This window comes from Myxocyprinus asiaticus, chromosome 8 (genome assembly GCF_019703515.2).
Source record: "Myxocyprinus asiaticus isolate MX2 ecotype Aquarium Trade chromosome 8, UBuf_Myxa_2, whole genome shotgun sequence".
NCBI classification, from domain to species: Eukaryota; Metazoa; Chordata; class Actinopteri; order Cypriniformes; family Catostomidae; genus Myxocyprinus; species Myxocyprinus asiaticus.
The window spans coordinates 3,095,138-3,110,429 of record NC_059351.1 but is presented as its reverse complement, the minus strand read 5'-3'; the positions used below and the strand labels follow the sequence as shown (position 1 = coordinate 3,110,429).

Below are 15,292 nucleotides of genomic sequence, written 5' to 3'. Positions count from 1 at the left end.
CTATGCAAGTACTATACCTGTACATTTAAAAAAAAATTGCCTTCAATTTGTACCAAATTCTGTCACCTCAGCTAGCGCCTTAGTTGGTGCTGTCGGGTTCTGACCGAGAACATTATTATATGCTAAAATATAATCAAATAATTATTACATGTTTAAAATAAAATAATTTAAGATAACTTAAAATTTCTTTATAAGACATTATTTTATACAGTCTACTGTTTACTTTGCTTGTTATGATTTCTATGTTGATAATTTCCCCACATGGGAAAAAATTTGTATTGCTAAGAATTGCCTGTATGCTTGAAAAGGCGGTCTTGAGTTCAGTTCACGTGAACTCCGGTGGGATTGATGCTGATCTGAATTCAACCACCCTAAATTGTGAAAAAATAAATAAAATAAATTCACTGATATCATCATTTGCATCTTTGCATGCTCCCAGCTGCAATTATTATGGTAACCTAATAATTGCAGGAAGGGAGGAATTCGATTAAACTCTGGTTCAGACCAAGCAATCGGACCATGTGTGAAAGCAACCTAAATGCTCTTTAAAACGTTTACATGAAATATAAATGTATTGCGCTGTAAATTATTACCAGAGCATGCTTGCTGATCTTCTAGCATAGGCTGTAAAATTACAGTTCAATACATGTGGATTAGCAGATGTGGGTAGTAAGGCACTACATTTACTCAGTTACATTTACTTGAGTACATTTTTGGAGAAAATTTACTTTTAAGAGTAGGGTTACTAATGGGTACTTTTTACTCTTACTCAAGTAAATTTAGAATGGAAAAAAAATGTACATTTACTTCGTTATAATGGGCGAAGTTCCTTTCATCACATTACTGGTTTTAATTAAATAAGTTAATAAATGCGTAATTTATTGAGAGATACAAGTATACATAAATGTATCAGTGCCTACTGTATAAATCCATGTAAACATCCACGTTAAAAGTGCGTGCGTGTGTTACTACTGGAGCGCATCTCTGCACGTGCAGACTGCACAGCAACTTTGCGTTTGACAGATGCAGTGCGTTTTTCTCATGGACAGAGAACAAGCTCTGAACTTAAAGCCTAACATGCTTCCAAATACAGACATAAGGTGCCGTTTACCCTCACTGTACAGCACTAATGATCTAAATTCTTTCTACACTGAAAATACTGTAACTACCGAACTAAGAATCCATACAGGACTTTAAAACGCTGTGAAATAGCGGAGGTAGCCATAAATAAAGCTTGCTTCATTTTATTCAACATGATATATGATTGGGCCTGTGGAATATTGTTTACATTTTTTCACCGTAACAATTACTAGAAACTGGTTTCCAAACTTCTCTTCTAATTTGCAGATTCGTCCAAAGCATCCTTAAAGTGATAATTCAGCCATAAATTAATATTGTCATCCTTTCCCGCCCTAATGATGTTCCAAACCTGTGTGACTTTCTGTATTTTTGGAACAGAATTTTAGGGACTGACAGTCTCCCTTTTTAAAATATGGAGCAAAAAAACATGCAGTAAAAGTAAATGGTGACTGAGGATAACATTCTGTCTGACATCTCCTTAATTGTGTTGCACTGAAGAAAGTCATACAGGTTTGGAACAACATGAGCATGAATGATGAAATTTACAACAATAATAATAATGATAATAATAGTTATTATTATTAAAATTAGTATTATTATTAAATTATTTTTATTTTTCTGTATTACGTTAAATGTAATGAAATATTAGGGAGTAAACGTCCATTAAGTTACATATGAAAGTAACTAGTAACTCGCTACTTGAGAATTCTTATAATTGGATACTTTTTTTACTCCTACTCAAGTAATTAATAACATCACTACTTCTACTTGAGTAAAAAAAAAAGTAATTGTACTTTTACTTAAGTACATTTTTTGGCTACTCTACCCATCTCTGTGGATTAAGCACTAAATCCTTTTAGCACTAGGACCCAGGAGAGCTGCTTTTGCCAGTTTGGCATCCAGCTAGCGCTCTGAGTGCGAGAGTGTGTGTGTGTGTGTGTGTGTGTGTGTGTGTGTGTGAGTGTGTGGTGGAGCGGGGGAAGGGCAGTCAGTGCTCTGAGCTCAAAGAAAGCAGCTGAGCTTCAGACTCGGTTAAAACAGCACAGTGGCAAAACCAGAAAGCGCAACAGCCACTCGAATTCCCTCCAAAACACTCTCAGGCTCTCCACAACAATCACAATAGTTACCATTTTGCCCATTTAAAGGAATATTCTGGGTTGAGGTTCAATGCAAGTTAAGCTCAACCGACAGCATCCGTAGCATAATGTAGATTTGCCCTAAAATTTATTTTGACTTGCCCCTCCTTTTCTTAAAAAAATAAAAATTCCTTTAATAAGAGAACATTACATAAAGCCATATGGGTATGTATGGGTTACAATGCTACATTTGTCTTTGTTTCCTCAAATTGTGTTGGGCAGATTTGGCAAATCTAGGCACTCTCTTTTATTTTAATTATGCCCGTTCATTTGAAACAGCAGGGAATTCATTCTTTTTTGGAAGATGACCTAAATCACATTTAGTTCCTGCACAGAACAAGCTAGTGTATGATGGCAATGTGATTTTCCACAAAATCCTTTTATGGTATACCTCGGATTTAAAACATCTCATTTACGGTACTGTATGAATTCGAAATAATTTCTACATTTTAAATCAAACACTCAATCAAACAGAGAGATAGAGGAGGCGGGAATATCTGTCACCTCTTCTTCATTCTGAACCGGTGAGTATTTGTGATAGACCTGTATGAAGAGAGTGAGACCTCAGCGAAAACATTTGGTAGGTATAACATTATTGGGCAAAATCAAGTCATTTTTAACCGGCTCATGAGATGCTGGCTTCAGTATACTGTAATGAGAACGTTTTTGGACCAGTGCCAGTTCAAAGCGGACAGGTTACACGGCGAGACTCAATGGCGCAAACAGAAAACAAGCGATCGACAGAATGTACCGTCGCTTGTCACAGCTGGTTAGGACATAAACTCTAATTAGCACAGAAAAGATACCTTTTATCGCATGTCGTTTGCCGTCACGGCGTGACTTTGGCTTCCTCAGCCTCTTCAATTCCTTTTAGTTTGATTTCCGAGTACTGTTTCAAATAAATAAGGCTGGGCATAGAAACTAGAGGTCGACCGATATATCGGATTTACCGATAAATCGGGGCCGATAGTTGCGTTAACTATCGGAAAAAATAAACTAAAAAAGTTATTTTTGGTTTTATTTCTCCATGGCCGGTGCTGGAGGGTTCTACAGTCTCCTTGGTTCAACTGCATAACCACAACCTCTAGAGGTCAAATAAAAAGTTTGTTGTGCAGCGTGACTACGCTATTTTTAGAGACGGATACTTCAAAAGCGGGATTAAAAACATTGACAGAGAAAAGTCAAAGTATGTATAGAATACACTAGGGTTCGAATATTCGGCGAATTTAAGAAATTTTACATTCGAATGCTAAAACTGTGTATTTGAATTTTGGATGCGTGCCAAGCACTGATGAAGACTTCAGATCGATCGCATTCTTGTGCTAAAAAAGGCTAGACACCGCGCAACAAGTACAGTTTAACATAAAGCAAGTGTCTCAAGATGCTTTTTAAATTTCTTTTTAATTAGACAAAGCATCTAAAAAAAAAAAAACTGCGCTCCTGCACGAGACGTTGAATAAACAAAAACAAAGTGAAACAAAGACGTTCGCCTAGCGCACGTTTACAAAGATAAACAATTAATTAATTAATTAATGGATGGTTGCAAAAGAGTTCGGTGTGAACAGCCCCTTAAAATTGGCACAGGTACTTGGCCGTTGCGTCTTGCTCTCTTACTCTCTTAATCGTTTCTCAGATTAAGCAATGAGTTTTTTTTAAATGCTTTGTCAGGAGAGTTCAACTTGTAAATGTGTGTCTGTCTCGAGATCCTCACGTTCGGTTCCATTCTGTTGTGCTGTTATTATGAAGCTTATGTCTGGGGTAGTATACTGTGGCATCAGTAAGTGTAACAACATGTGTACTGTATATTGTAGCATTTACCCCCCTCATTTTTCTTTTGACTTAACATTTGAAAATATGGACCAACTAAAACGTCTTTATGCACATTAGTTGAAAATGGAATGCTCTTTTTTTTTTTTTTTTTTTAACAGCCAGGAATGTTCTTTGCAATAAATGTAACGGTGCTGTATGGTTTATGTATTTAATGCGCCCTCTTGTGGATTAAGGAAACAATGTCAATTTAAAAATCAGCTGACTTTAAAATTGGAATATTACTCAAATTTTGAAAATATTTAAGGCAAAATTTCTAACTTAGTTTCTCTGCCCAATTGACAGCCCTAGAATACACATTGTTATTATAATTATTATTATTGTCATGGTACAATTAAAAGTCATTTAAGACAACCGGGGCCTGGGTAGCTCAGCGAGTAAAGATGCTGACTACCACACCTGGAGTCGCAAGTTCGAATCCAGGGCGTGCTGAGTGACTCCAGTCAGGCTTCCTAAGCAACCAAATTGGCCCGGTTGCTAGGGAGGGTAGAGTCACATGGGGTAACCTCCTCGTGGTCGCTATAATGCGGTTCTCGCTCTCGGTGGGGCGTGTGGGGTGCGTGGATGCCGCGGAGAATAGCGAAGCCTCCACACACACTAGGTCTCAGTGGTAACGCGCTCAACAAGCCACGTGATAAGATGCGCGGATTGACGGTTTCAGACACGGAGGCAACTGAGATTTGTCCTCCACCACCCGGATTGAGGCGGGTCACTACGTCACCACAAGGACTAAGTCATTTAAGACAATCAAATGTGGTTTGATTATTAACTTGTTTATAATTAATCGCTGCACTGGAGAATGACATTGCCAACAAGGTGGAGAGGACGCTAAAATTAGCTGCTTGTTTGAATAAAAAAATAAAAAAAAGTCACTCATGAATTCGTGCAGATCCATTGAGTTTTTTTTTTTTTTTCAGGGGTTAAGGGGCATCCAATTTGTTCCATTCAGGGTATAAACATGAACGCTCTGAAGAGGTTTTGCTTCTAAGTTAATTTATAATTTTTGCTTTTGCTCGGCCATGCGCTTGCTTCAGAAGACCAAGCGCAAGCAAATTACATTGCGTGAATGCTCATGCACAGTAACAGTTTTATAGTTTTCCTTTTTATAGTTTTTTTTTCTATAAAGTTTCCCAAACTTTCCTCGATTCTGACAAAGTGTGAATTCCAACTGTAAGTGATTATCCCTATGCCCTACTCACTACAATGGACAAAGCGTTTGGAAAATGCCAAAAATGAACTTCTGTCCGAGCGTCCAAATTTTACGACGTAGACTGGCTAACATTGTGCAACCCCTCGAACACACAGTCATATTTGAAACTCAGTCAGAAGAGAATGAACCAGCTCCACAAATTTCTAAAGCTAAATTTCAGGGTTTATGAATAACACATATCCAACAAATTGCATTTGAATATTTTATACTGTTCACTCAAGTACATCAGCACCATAACCATCAAACAGTCATGACATATTAAATATTCATGAATGAAATGGTTTACTCATGATTTTGCAGTCAAGTCCAAGTGTTTTCAACTGCACCATCCTTCAAAAACAGTTCCTTTGCAAAGCTTGAATCGTATTATAACTGGTTCAAAACCAGTCCACGCACATACATAGTCCATGTAGTCTATAGTACGATGAATAGACAAACACTCATAGGTGCACTGAAACGTATCCAAACGGTCAAAAAACCGTGGATTTGCACTTGTAACAAAAACCTTGCTAGCAACACTGTCAAACCGCTTTATAATACTAAAATATTTTCCAGGACAAATAATTATTTTCCAGGACATTTAGATATTTTCTAATTTTCCATGACTGGAAAACCGCATTGCAAACTTCCAGGTTTTCCAGGATGCGTGGGAACCCTGAAATTAATTTTATTTTAATTTATTAATTTATTTCTAACATGAGTAGTTTCTGAACAAGTGTCATCACGGGCAGATAAATTGGTAGGAGATGTGTTTAATAGGTCTGTTTTCCAGTGATGTTAGTGTAACATGTCCACTTATATTTATGACTGAGTATTTTATAACATTGCTGCAGTTTAGTGATTCCCAAAAGTGCCGCTGTTTTTCTAATTTTTTTTACCCCAGTTGCAGAAATGTAAAATCTGTTGAACTCATCAGCCATATAACAAGTTTCACCTCTTCAACTGATGTTTAATACAAGCATTAACTGGTAGTGGATAATCATTTTAAAATATCTAAATACGAGTGTTGTTTATCTTCATCAAAATATCTTGGTTTTAATTGTTTAAACATCTAACAATTTCAACATGAAAATGCACATCATGACTCCGGCTCTGCTTGTGAAAATCTCCCAAGTGATCACAGGCAAACAGGTAACCTCAAACCTAAATAAATAATTCAAAAACTGTGTTTGACAATATGGCATACAATTCAAATTTCAGTAGGTAACACGTCTTTTTTTTTTTTTTTTTTGTCAAAATATATAACTATAACTAAATATTAAACTGCTAATAATATTAGCAATGAGCCTTAATACCATGGTATTTTTTGTGACTGTTATTATGATTAAAATCTCATAGCGTTACACCCCTATTATTAGGTGGATGTGTTAGCCAAAGGAGGGTGTTTTCAAAGGCCTATCACACTGGCGTGTGTAACATCCTATGGCTTCAGTGGCAGAAAGGTGATGGGTAAAGGCCATAATATACTTTGGTTGTCCATGTTGGTGGTGATCGCTCTAGATTTTCCCAGATTTTCGACACATGGACAGTCCTCATCTGTGCATATCGTCAGCAGAAGCGCCTGCCATTGTCTGTACTAAAAGAGTATCGCAAAGCAGTTGTAGTGTACATGCGCTGAATTTCGTTCATATTCGTGGGCAGAAGAGTACACTTTGAAAGGCAATACGGTCGACCGGGCACGACCTGATCTGGAATGCACAAAGTAAGTACCATAAGGAGCACATCAAGAAACACGACTGATAAAAGTTTAAATGTTGACCGTTTACAAATTCTTAAATCCTACAAAAGACAGTTCTATCTACTTTTTTAATCAACATGTTCCGCAATTCATAACGGAAGCCCGTTTTGTGTTTTCGGAAGCCTAAATTGAATACAATAAATTCTTTCAAATTAAAATGGTCAGATATACTACACAAGCTTGAGAGTGTAAGGAGACCAAAGTGATGTTGTCATTTACAGCGCATCATGTAAGTGGGCAATCACTGCTGGACTCTTTTGCCATGGTTTGTTTGCTGCAATTCTCTGACAGCTTTCCTGAACACTGTCAGGTGGTCGGGACGCTCATACAAACAAGCAATCAAGCCACAGAGACACAGAGTATACAGCTGTCAAGTAAATCAGCCAACAAATCTGCATATTAAGTTGGGATAGCAGAAAGTATTAACATCCAAAAAGTTAAACACTTCCGCTTTAACCCACACACATTTATTTGCTAAAACATGTAGGTGAGGATTAGTAATATAAGCCACAGTGAAGAACAAACCAAATCAAGTTCATCTTTCAATCAGACTGTGATTCAAACAGTGTGTGTGTGAATCAGTGATACGGCATTTTTCTTTTTCTCTGTACTCCTTGCAGCATCAGCAGCTCATTGGTCATTTGTTGAGTTTAGTTTGAAAAGTGCTCTCATTCTAAGGAGGTACATTTCTCACATTTCCCAAAAAATCTGTTACAAATTTTTTTTTTTTTTTTTTTGTATTATATTAGAATTGACTGTAGTGAACCCAGCATTCATGTACCCATCCTCTAATCATGAGGAGTATGGTGTTTTGGATAGTCTGCTAAACAAGATACAGTAGGCCTACCAGTTCTTATGTTTAGTTATGCAACTCACAGATGCATTTCTGAATAAAAGATACTACGCCAGTGCAGTTGTTGTTTAGTGACTTCATGCATCCCCTCAAAAAAACAAAAAAAACAATTCAACATCAAACAAAATACCACAATCAAGTATTGTGGCTAAACTGCTCAGTGTTAATCATGAATACATGAACAGCAGTGCCGCTAATTAAACATCATGCTTCCAAGATCAAAATCATTGGGATCTTATTTGGTTCAACTTGTAATGGCCCAATAGGTCTCATGCACTGGAAATCACAGGAAGAAATGCTGATCACTTCTAACTATAAGTTTATCAAAAACTATGGTATGATTTTGGCCTAACAAGATTTTTACATTATCACAAGAAAATATAAGTGGTGATTGCTAGTGGAAAACTTACAACCACAATGCTATCAGTGTGTTCTGAGTGGTTGCTTATATACCCAAGTGAAAATTATATAACACTAAACAGATCAAGTATGCATCACAATATGCAATAAAGTACCAGGGTCATTCTATAATTGCACGTACATTTAATGTCCGTGGTATATAGGGACGGATTATGACTTGCAAAGGCCCCGGGGCCAATTATCTCCAAGGGCCCCCCTCCCCTCCCACCATTTTTTTACATAGCAACTGGCCCAAAAGTTGTTGAGCGGGGGTTGTTTCATTTTCATGCCCAAATGCTGTTGAGCGGAAGGGGGTTTTGTTTTCAATGTTGATGGGTTTTCGAGCAGAGGGGATCGCCAAACTGGATCACGCAACCTTAAAGCCCAGGGCCCCCCGGGCAGTCAAGGGCCCCTGGGCACTGGCACCATTGGCCCAGTCGATAATCCATCCCTGGTGCTATATATTGTATATTTAATGCATTTTAATAAATACGTAATACAAATGCTGATTTTCTTAGAACATAATTATATTTTTCCAAATCACATCATTATTTGCTGGAAAAGCCATCTCTTTGTTCAAAAAGAAGGTGTATATGATACTGTATATTAAGTGTTAAAGATCACAATTGTTGCTTTTGGTGAACGGTCACATAATCTATCAAATCAGGTTGCTATGTTAATTCTTGCTATTTTCCGAAAGTGTACAGAATTACTTAATTAGTCAGTAACACAGTTGACAAATTAAGTTGCTAACATCATGCTTTTTAAGAAAAATATCCAAAATGAGGTTACCCTGAGTTTGCCAAATAGCAAATATCAGAATCAGAATGAGCTTTATTGCCAAGTGTGCTCACATACACACGGATTTTTTTTTTTGGTGATAGGAGGAACAAGTGCACACAGAACATTACAGTGAGACACAGAATATAAAACAAGGTAAGTGTATAAATAGACTTACAAATAATTTGATATATAACATAGAATGGCGTATGTACATGTGCAAGTGGTAATGTATGTGCAAGGTAGAGGTATGTACAGTTATTAAAATAAATATGTGACTTATATGTACATGAGATATTTATACATTATTGCACTATGGGGGAGTCCTGAAGGCAGTTTAATTGTTCATGAGTAAAATGGCCTGAGGGTAAAATCTGTTCTTCTGCCTGGATGTCCTGGTGCTCAGTGTTCTGTTGCCGTGGCCAGAGGGCAACAGTTCAAAGAGGGAGTGGGCAGGGTGTGTGGGGTGCAGAGTGATTCTACCTGCATGCTTCCTCACTCTGGAGACATACACGTCTTGGAGGGTGGGCAGGGGGGCACCAATAATCCTCTCAGCAGTCCTGACTGTTCATTGCAGTTTCCTTCTGTCTGATTTGGTGGCTGAACCAAACCAGCCAGTTATAGATGTACACAGGACAGACTCAATGGGACGGCTGAGTAGAACTGTGTCAGCAGCGCCTGTGGCAGGTTGAACTTCCTCAGCTGGCGAAGGAAGTACAACCTCTGCTGAGCCTTCTTCACAATAGAGTCTATGTGGGTGTCCCACTTCAGGTCCTGAGAGATGGTAGAGCCCGGGGGCCAGTTGAACAGCTATACATACGTAAGTTACAATTTGGAATAGTTGTGGTAAATGGGCACTAAGTCACAATTTACACACTACTAAATATTTGAGTGTTGCACCATTAAACTTAGGTAGGACGCAACCCTATGTGTAAAACTAAATATTTACGGGAGCCTCCGACCAGGAGCAACGGTTGGAATAAAAAAGCATACTGATATTTTATGACATAAATGAGCTCATGTTTTGCGTGACAGGCTCCAATCCTTTTGACATACATTATGATGTTGACATTTACGAGAGAGGGAAAAAAAAAAAAAAAAAACATACTTTTAAGCGGCTCATCAGCATGAAACCGTTCAAACGGTGCAGTTTTCAGGGTGCGTCGCCCGTTGTCAAATTTCAACACTTTCAAAATATATATCGGATATTAAAATGAATAAATGTTGATTTTTCCAGCCTGCTGTATTAGTATTTATCACCCCTTATTTATTTTAGATACAGTTCCTATATATTGATATTTACACAGGGCTATTTATCAAATCTACTTTTATTACGTATCATATTTTAATGGGGATTAATTTATTACAGATGACAGTTACGTGAGCAAACAAGGTTTGAACATCAACCGTAACAAGATCAAACTAAAATGCATGGCTTTTTAACACATCTGTGTCAAATTTGAAGGCTGCTTATTGGATCAATACAGGTAAATGTCATATTATGTGACTACGCATTACTTTTCGGAGAGCTAATGACCTACTAGCTAAGTCTTGCCTTAAGAACAGATGGTGCAACCAAATTAAGCACTGACTTACACTGGAGGCCAAACGTTTGGAATAATGTACAGATTTTGCTCTTATGGAAAGAAATTGGTACTTTTATTCACCAAAATGGCATTCAACTTATCACAATGTATAGTCAGGACATTAATAACGTGAAAGATTACTATTACAATTTGAAAAAAAAGTTCAGAACTTCTTAAACTACTTCAAAGAGTTCTCATTAAAAAATCCTCCACATGCAGCGATGACAGCTTTGCAGATCCTTGTTATTCTAGCTGTCAGTTTGTCCAGATACTCAGGTGACATTTCACCCCACACTTCCTGTAGCACTTGCCATAGATGTGTCTGTCTTGTCGGGCACTTCTCACGCACCTTACAGTCTAGCTGATCCCACAAAAGCTCAATGGGGTTAAGATCCAGAACACTCTTTTCCAATTATCTGTTGTCCAGTGTTGTCCACTCTAAACGTTTCTTTTTATTTATCTGTTTCAAAAGTGGCTTTTTCTTTGCAATTCTTCCCATAAGGCCTGCACCCCTGAGTCTTCTCTTTACTGTTGTACATGAAACTGGTGTTGAGCGGGTAGAATTCAATGAAGCTGTCAGCGGAGGACATGTGAGGTGTCTATTTCTCAAACTAGAGACTCTGATGTACTTATCCTCCTGAAGTCCACTATCATCTCCACTGATTTGTGCATGTTCATCTCCAGGTTGTTGTGACCGCACCAGACAGCCAGCTGTTCAACCTCCCGTCTGTATGCAGACTCGTCATCGTCGCAGATAAGGCCGATGACAGTTATTCAATATACTGCATTTTAAGGGAGCCTTATAATTTCATATTTGTGTTTTGGGGGAAACGTTTACATGTTTCCTGCCAAATGTACCCCTAATTATAGAATGACCCACCTATCTGATCAAGTGTGCCAGTCATGTGATCACACTTGTCATTACTTTGGCTCTTACCTTTAACCGTTTGACGACTTCATCGTTGCTGATTTTATCAGTGATCTCTTTGACACCCAGTGGGTAGATGATCTTCCCGTCCGCCGCAGGTCTCTGCTGCTGATGCTGCTGCGGGAACTCCATCATCCTTCTCCGGACAGACAGTCCTCTACTGGCCTCTATGGGCAACAACACTGAAGTTCAGCCCCACCACACCTCTGAAAACACACTCAAAAACATCTCCTGCACTTCAGCCTCCTGCTCTCTAGACGTGTAGCTACTAGCTAACCCGCCTAAAATCGTATAATGACATGAAAACATTACAGAAGACACATTTCCAGAATAAAAACATGAAGCTAACAACAGTGCTAGCCTGAGAGCTAGCGAGACCCGCACTACTACGCAGCCATTTCAATCTCTAGTAACAAAGGTTTCTACGTGATATGAACATTTAGATGTAAATCAACTATTTGGACGGTATAATATCATTTGTAAGCACCCCAAAGAATAAAAGAGCTATTTTAGCGGCTAATGGCCTAGCCCTCAGCTCCAGGCCTCAAACTATTCAACAAACATCCAAGCAACACTCACGTTTACCTATTGAAATCAAACCCTGCCGCTTCCCATGCCCCAAAACGCATTTCTTCCAGATCTCTCAGTCGATACTACTCCATAGCGGTCGTCATCCCAACTTTACACAGCAGGAAATCTGAATTGTTTACTTGTTTTCCCTGTATAAGTTCACTCAGCGAAGCACTTAACTTGACCATCCCACACAAACTGTGTGAACTAAACTCCTCCAAACGAGCTCAGCCGCCTCACAACCACCCAAAAACAAACCCCCAATCATTACCTCACGGATAAGTCGTTCTTTTAATTCATGTGTCAGGTTCTGGTTTAGGTGTTTTTTTTAGTTTCGGGCACAAAGCTCCGTCTCTTTCATACACGGCACGGCGCCACCAGTGGCTGAAAGCCGGTATTGCAGCGCACCGATGGAGGGAGAAACATTACCGTACATATTAGAGAAGAAGCGCCCAATGTTTCTCTGTATGTGGTGTACCGTATATGTTAGAGAAAACGCGCATAGGAGCTTGCCCCACTCAAAAGAACGTCAAAAGAATATATTTATGTTTTCCTTATTTTATAATGTATTTGTTACTTATATACACTGTTGGATGTAATGCATTACTAAGTAATTAATTACTGTAATTAAATTACTTTTCATTGAAAAAAGTAAAGGGAGTACTCTTAATTTTTCTGCACTTTAATTACAATTACTTCTGATGTAAGTGCGTTAAACACTGCATAGACTCAATATCAAACAATAGTGAAATTTTAATGTCTAGTGTTAAAATGTATGCTTTCTAATTTAACGCTGCCCCCTTAAATTCTTTGGCCAGTTCATGAATAATTTATTTGATATTATGATTTATTTGAAAGAATTAAAAGAACAGTTTCATGTCTACTCTTGTATTTTTCATCTGGTCGAGGTTGATCGGGGTTTTAGAACGTAATAATAATAAGTGATAAGTAATTACTTTTCAAACAGAGTAATTAGTACAGTAATCTAATTACACTGTAGAAGATGTAATTAGTGGTTAGTAATTAATTACTTTTTTTGAGTAACTTACCCAACACTGCTTATATATTAGTACTGTTATATTTATTTTGCTGTTCAAACTTAAATTTATTTTTTTTATCCCCTTTTCTCCCCAGTTTTGGAATGCCCAATTCCCACTACTTAGTAGGTGTGGTGGTGTGGTTACTCACCTCAATCGGGGTGGCGGAGGACAAGTCTCAGTTGCCTCCGCTTCTGAGACCGTCAATCTGCGCATCTTATCACGTGACTCGTTGTGCATGACACCGCGGAGACTCACAGCATGTGGAGGCTCATGCTACACTCTGCGATCCATGCACAACTTACCACACGCCCCATTGAGAGCGAGAACCCAACCACAAGGAGGTTACACCATGTGACTCTACCCTCCCTAGCAACCGGGCCAATTTGGTTGCTTAGGAGACCTGTCTGGAGTCACTCAGCACACCCTGGATTCAAACTTGCGACTCCAGGGGTGGTAGTCAGCGTCAATACTCGCTGAGCTACCCAGGCCCCTCAAACTTTAATTTTTATTTTAGTTAGGGATGTCAGTTTTCAGACATTTTCATAATCGATCGTCATGAAATTAACAATCAATAAATCGATTAATCATTAACGTTAATATCACAAAACGTACACGGAGGACTCCAAATAATATGTGCATGAAGCCTACTGTTTAAATATAAATTAAATTAATACACATATGAAATGCAATTATTGGTATATTCCTCTTAATATATTCTCAGTTCAATGTATTTAAATACATTTAGGCTATGTTTAATTAATATTTGGGAATTGTTTATTTACTGTTAATGAAAAACTGTTAGTAGTCAAGGCCGCGGGAACGGATTTTGAACAGGGAGTGCTGCAGATGGACGGACGGACGCTGGGGGGTTTAGGGTTGGCCGCTGCTGCGGATATGACAAAAATACCTCTTGGCATTTTCGTCGTTACTTTTGTTAACGAGATTAACACCGAATACGACGGTTTGACAGCACTTAACAGGGGGTGCTGCAACGGTGACTGGATGATGCAGCACCCCCTGCACCCCTATTTCCTGCGGCTATGTTAGTAGTAACTTCTATCTTAAGATACTTAAGATATAGCTACAATTTGTATACATATTTGAGTTCATTAAAACTTCACCTTGTGGATCGTAGGATATTTTGGATCTTTGGACTTATTTTTTTTATTAGAAATTAAGTCAAATCATAACACAATGTGTAAACACAGAACATAACATAGGCTACCGCTTCTCTGGTGATAGTGTGATGTCAGCTGAATGTACCTTCATGCTTTCCTGCCAATCGTTGACGTAATTGTAGGTTGGGAGGAAACAAGGAGCTCAACAGTGCTTGTTGTCATGTTGTATTTTAACACACTGTCATGGTGTGTGCAGAAAACATTAAAGTTAATTTATATGGGGCCTGGGTAGCTCAGCGAGTAAAGACGCTGACTATCACCCCTGGAATCATGAGTTTGAATGCAGGGCGTGCTGAGTGACTCCAGCCAGGTCTCCTAAGCAACCAAATTGGCCCAGTTGCTAGGGAGGTTAGAGTCACATGGGGTAACCTCCTCGTGGTCGCTATAATGTGGTTCTCGCTCTCGGTGGGGCATGTGGTGTGTTGTGCGTGGATGCCGCGGAGAATAGCGTGAAGCCTCCACATGCCTTATGTCTCCGTGGTACAAGCCATAATATAAATATTTTCCTCTCAGTGGATCTTGTACCTCATTTTCTCCTTTTTTGTAACCTGGTGTGCGGATTCTATTTTTTTTCTTTTCTTTTCTGGCCTATATTGGTTGAATTAACGCACCCAATCAACACTTTATGAACTGGCGCGAGACATTTTTGTATTTCATACAATATTACCAAACCATTACTACACTAAACAGATAATGGCAAGGCAAGTTTATTTATATAGCACATTTCATACACAATGGCAATTCAAAGTGCTTTACGTATACATTTTAAAGAAAATACAAGATAAAAAAATAAAAACCAATAAAGAACATGAAATAAGAATAAGAAGTATTAAAATAAATTTGAAAAAAAAAATGTAAAATGAATAAGAAAAAGAATATTGTTAACTGTTAACACACACTTTAATTGTTGTCAACCTTCAATGCTTGTTAACCTTCCCTGATCAAACAGAGAAGGAAAAAAAAAGAT

At 38.3% G+C, this 15,292-nt stretch overlaps 1 protein-coding gene across 1 annotated transcript in view; it reads right to left on the bottom strand.

Moving 5' to 3' along the window:
• The window catches only part of LOC127445148 (sister chromatid cohesion protein PDS5 homolog A-like), a 50,192-nt gene extending 37,684 nt beyond the window's left edge, over nucleotides 1-12,508 (bottom strand). The window contains exons 1-2 of the mRNA XM_051704986.1: nucleotides 12,379-12,508; nucleotides 11,547-11,704 (exon numbers count right to left, since the gene is read on the bottom strand). Coding sequence (XP_051560946.1) covers nucleotides 11,547-11,672 — 126 coding nt within the window. The 5' untranslated portion in view covers nucleotides 11,673-11,704; nucleotides 12,379-12,508. The remainder of the gene's footprint in view (nucleotides 1-11,546; nucleotides 11,705-12,378) is intronic.
• Between the last annotated feature and the right edge of the window lie 2,784 nt (nucleotides 12,509-15,292).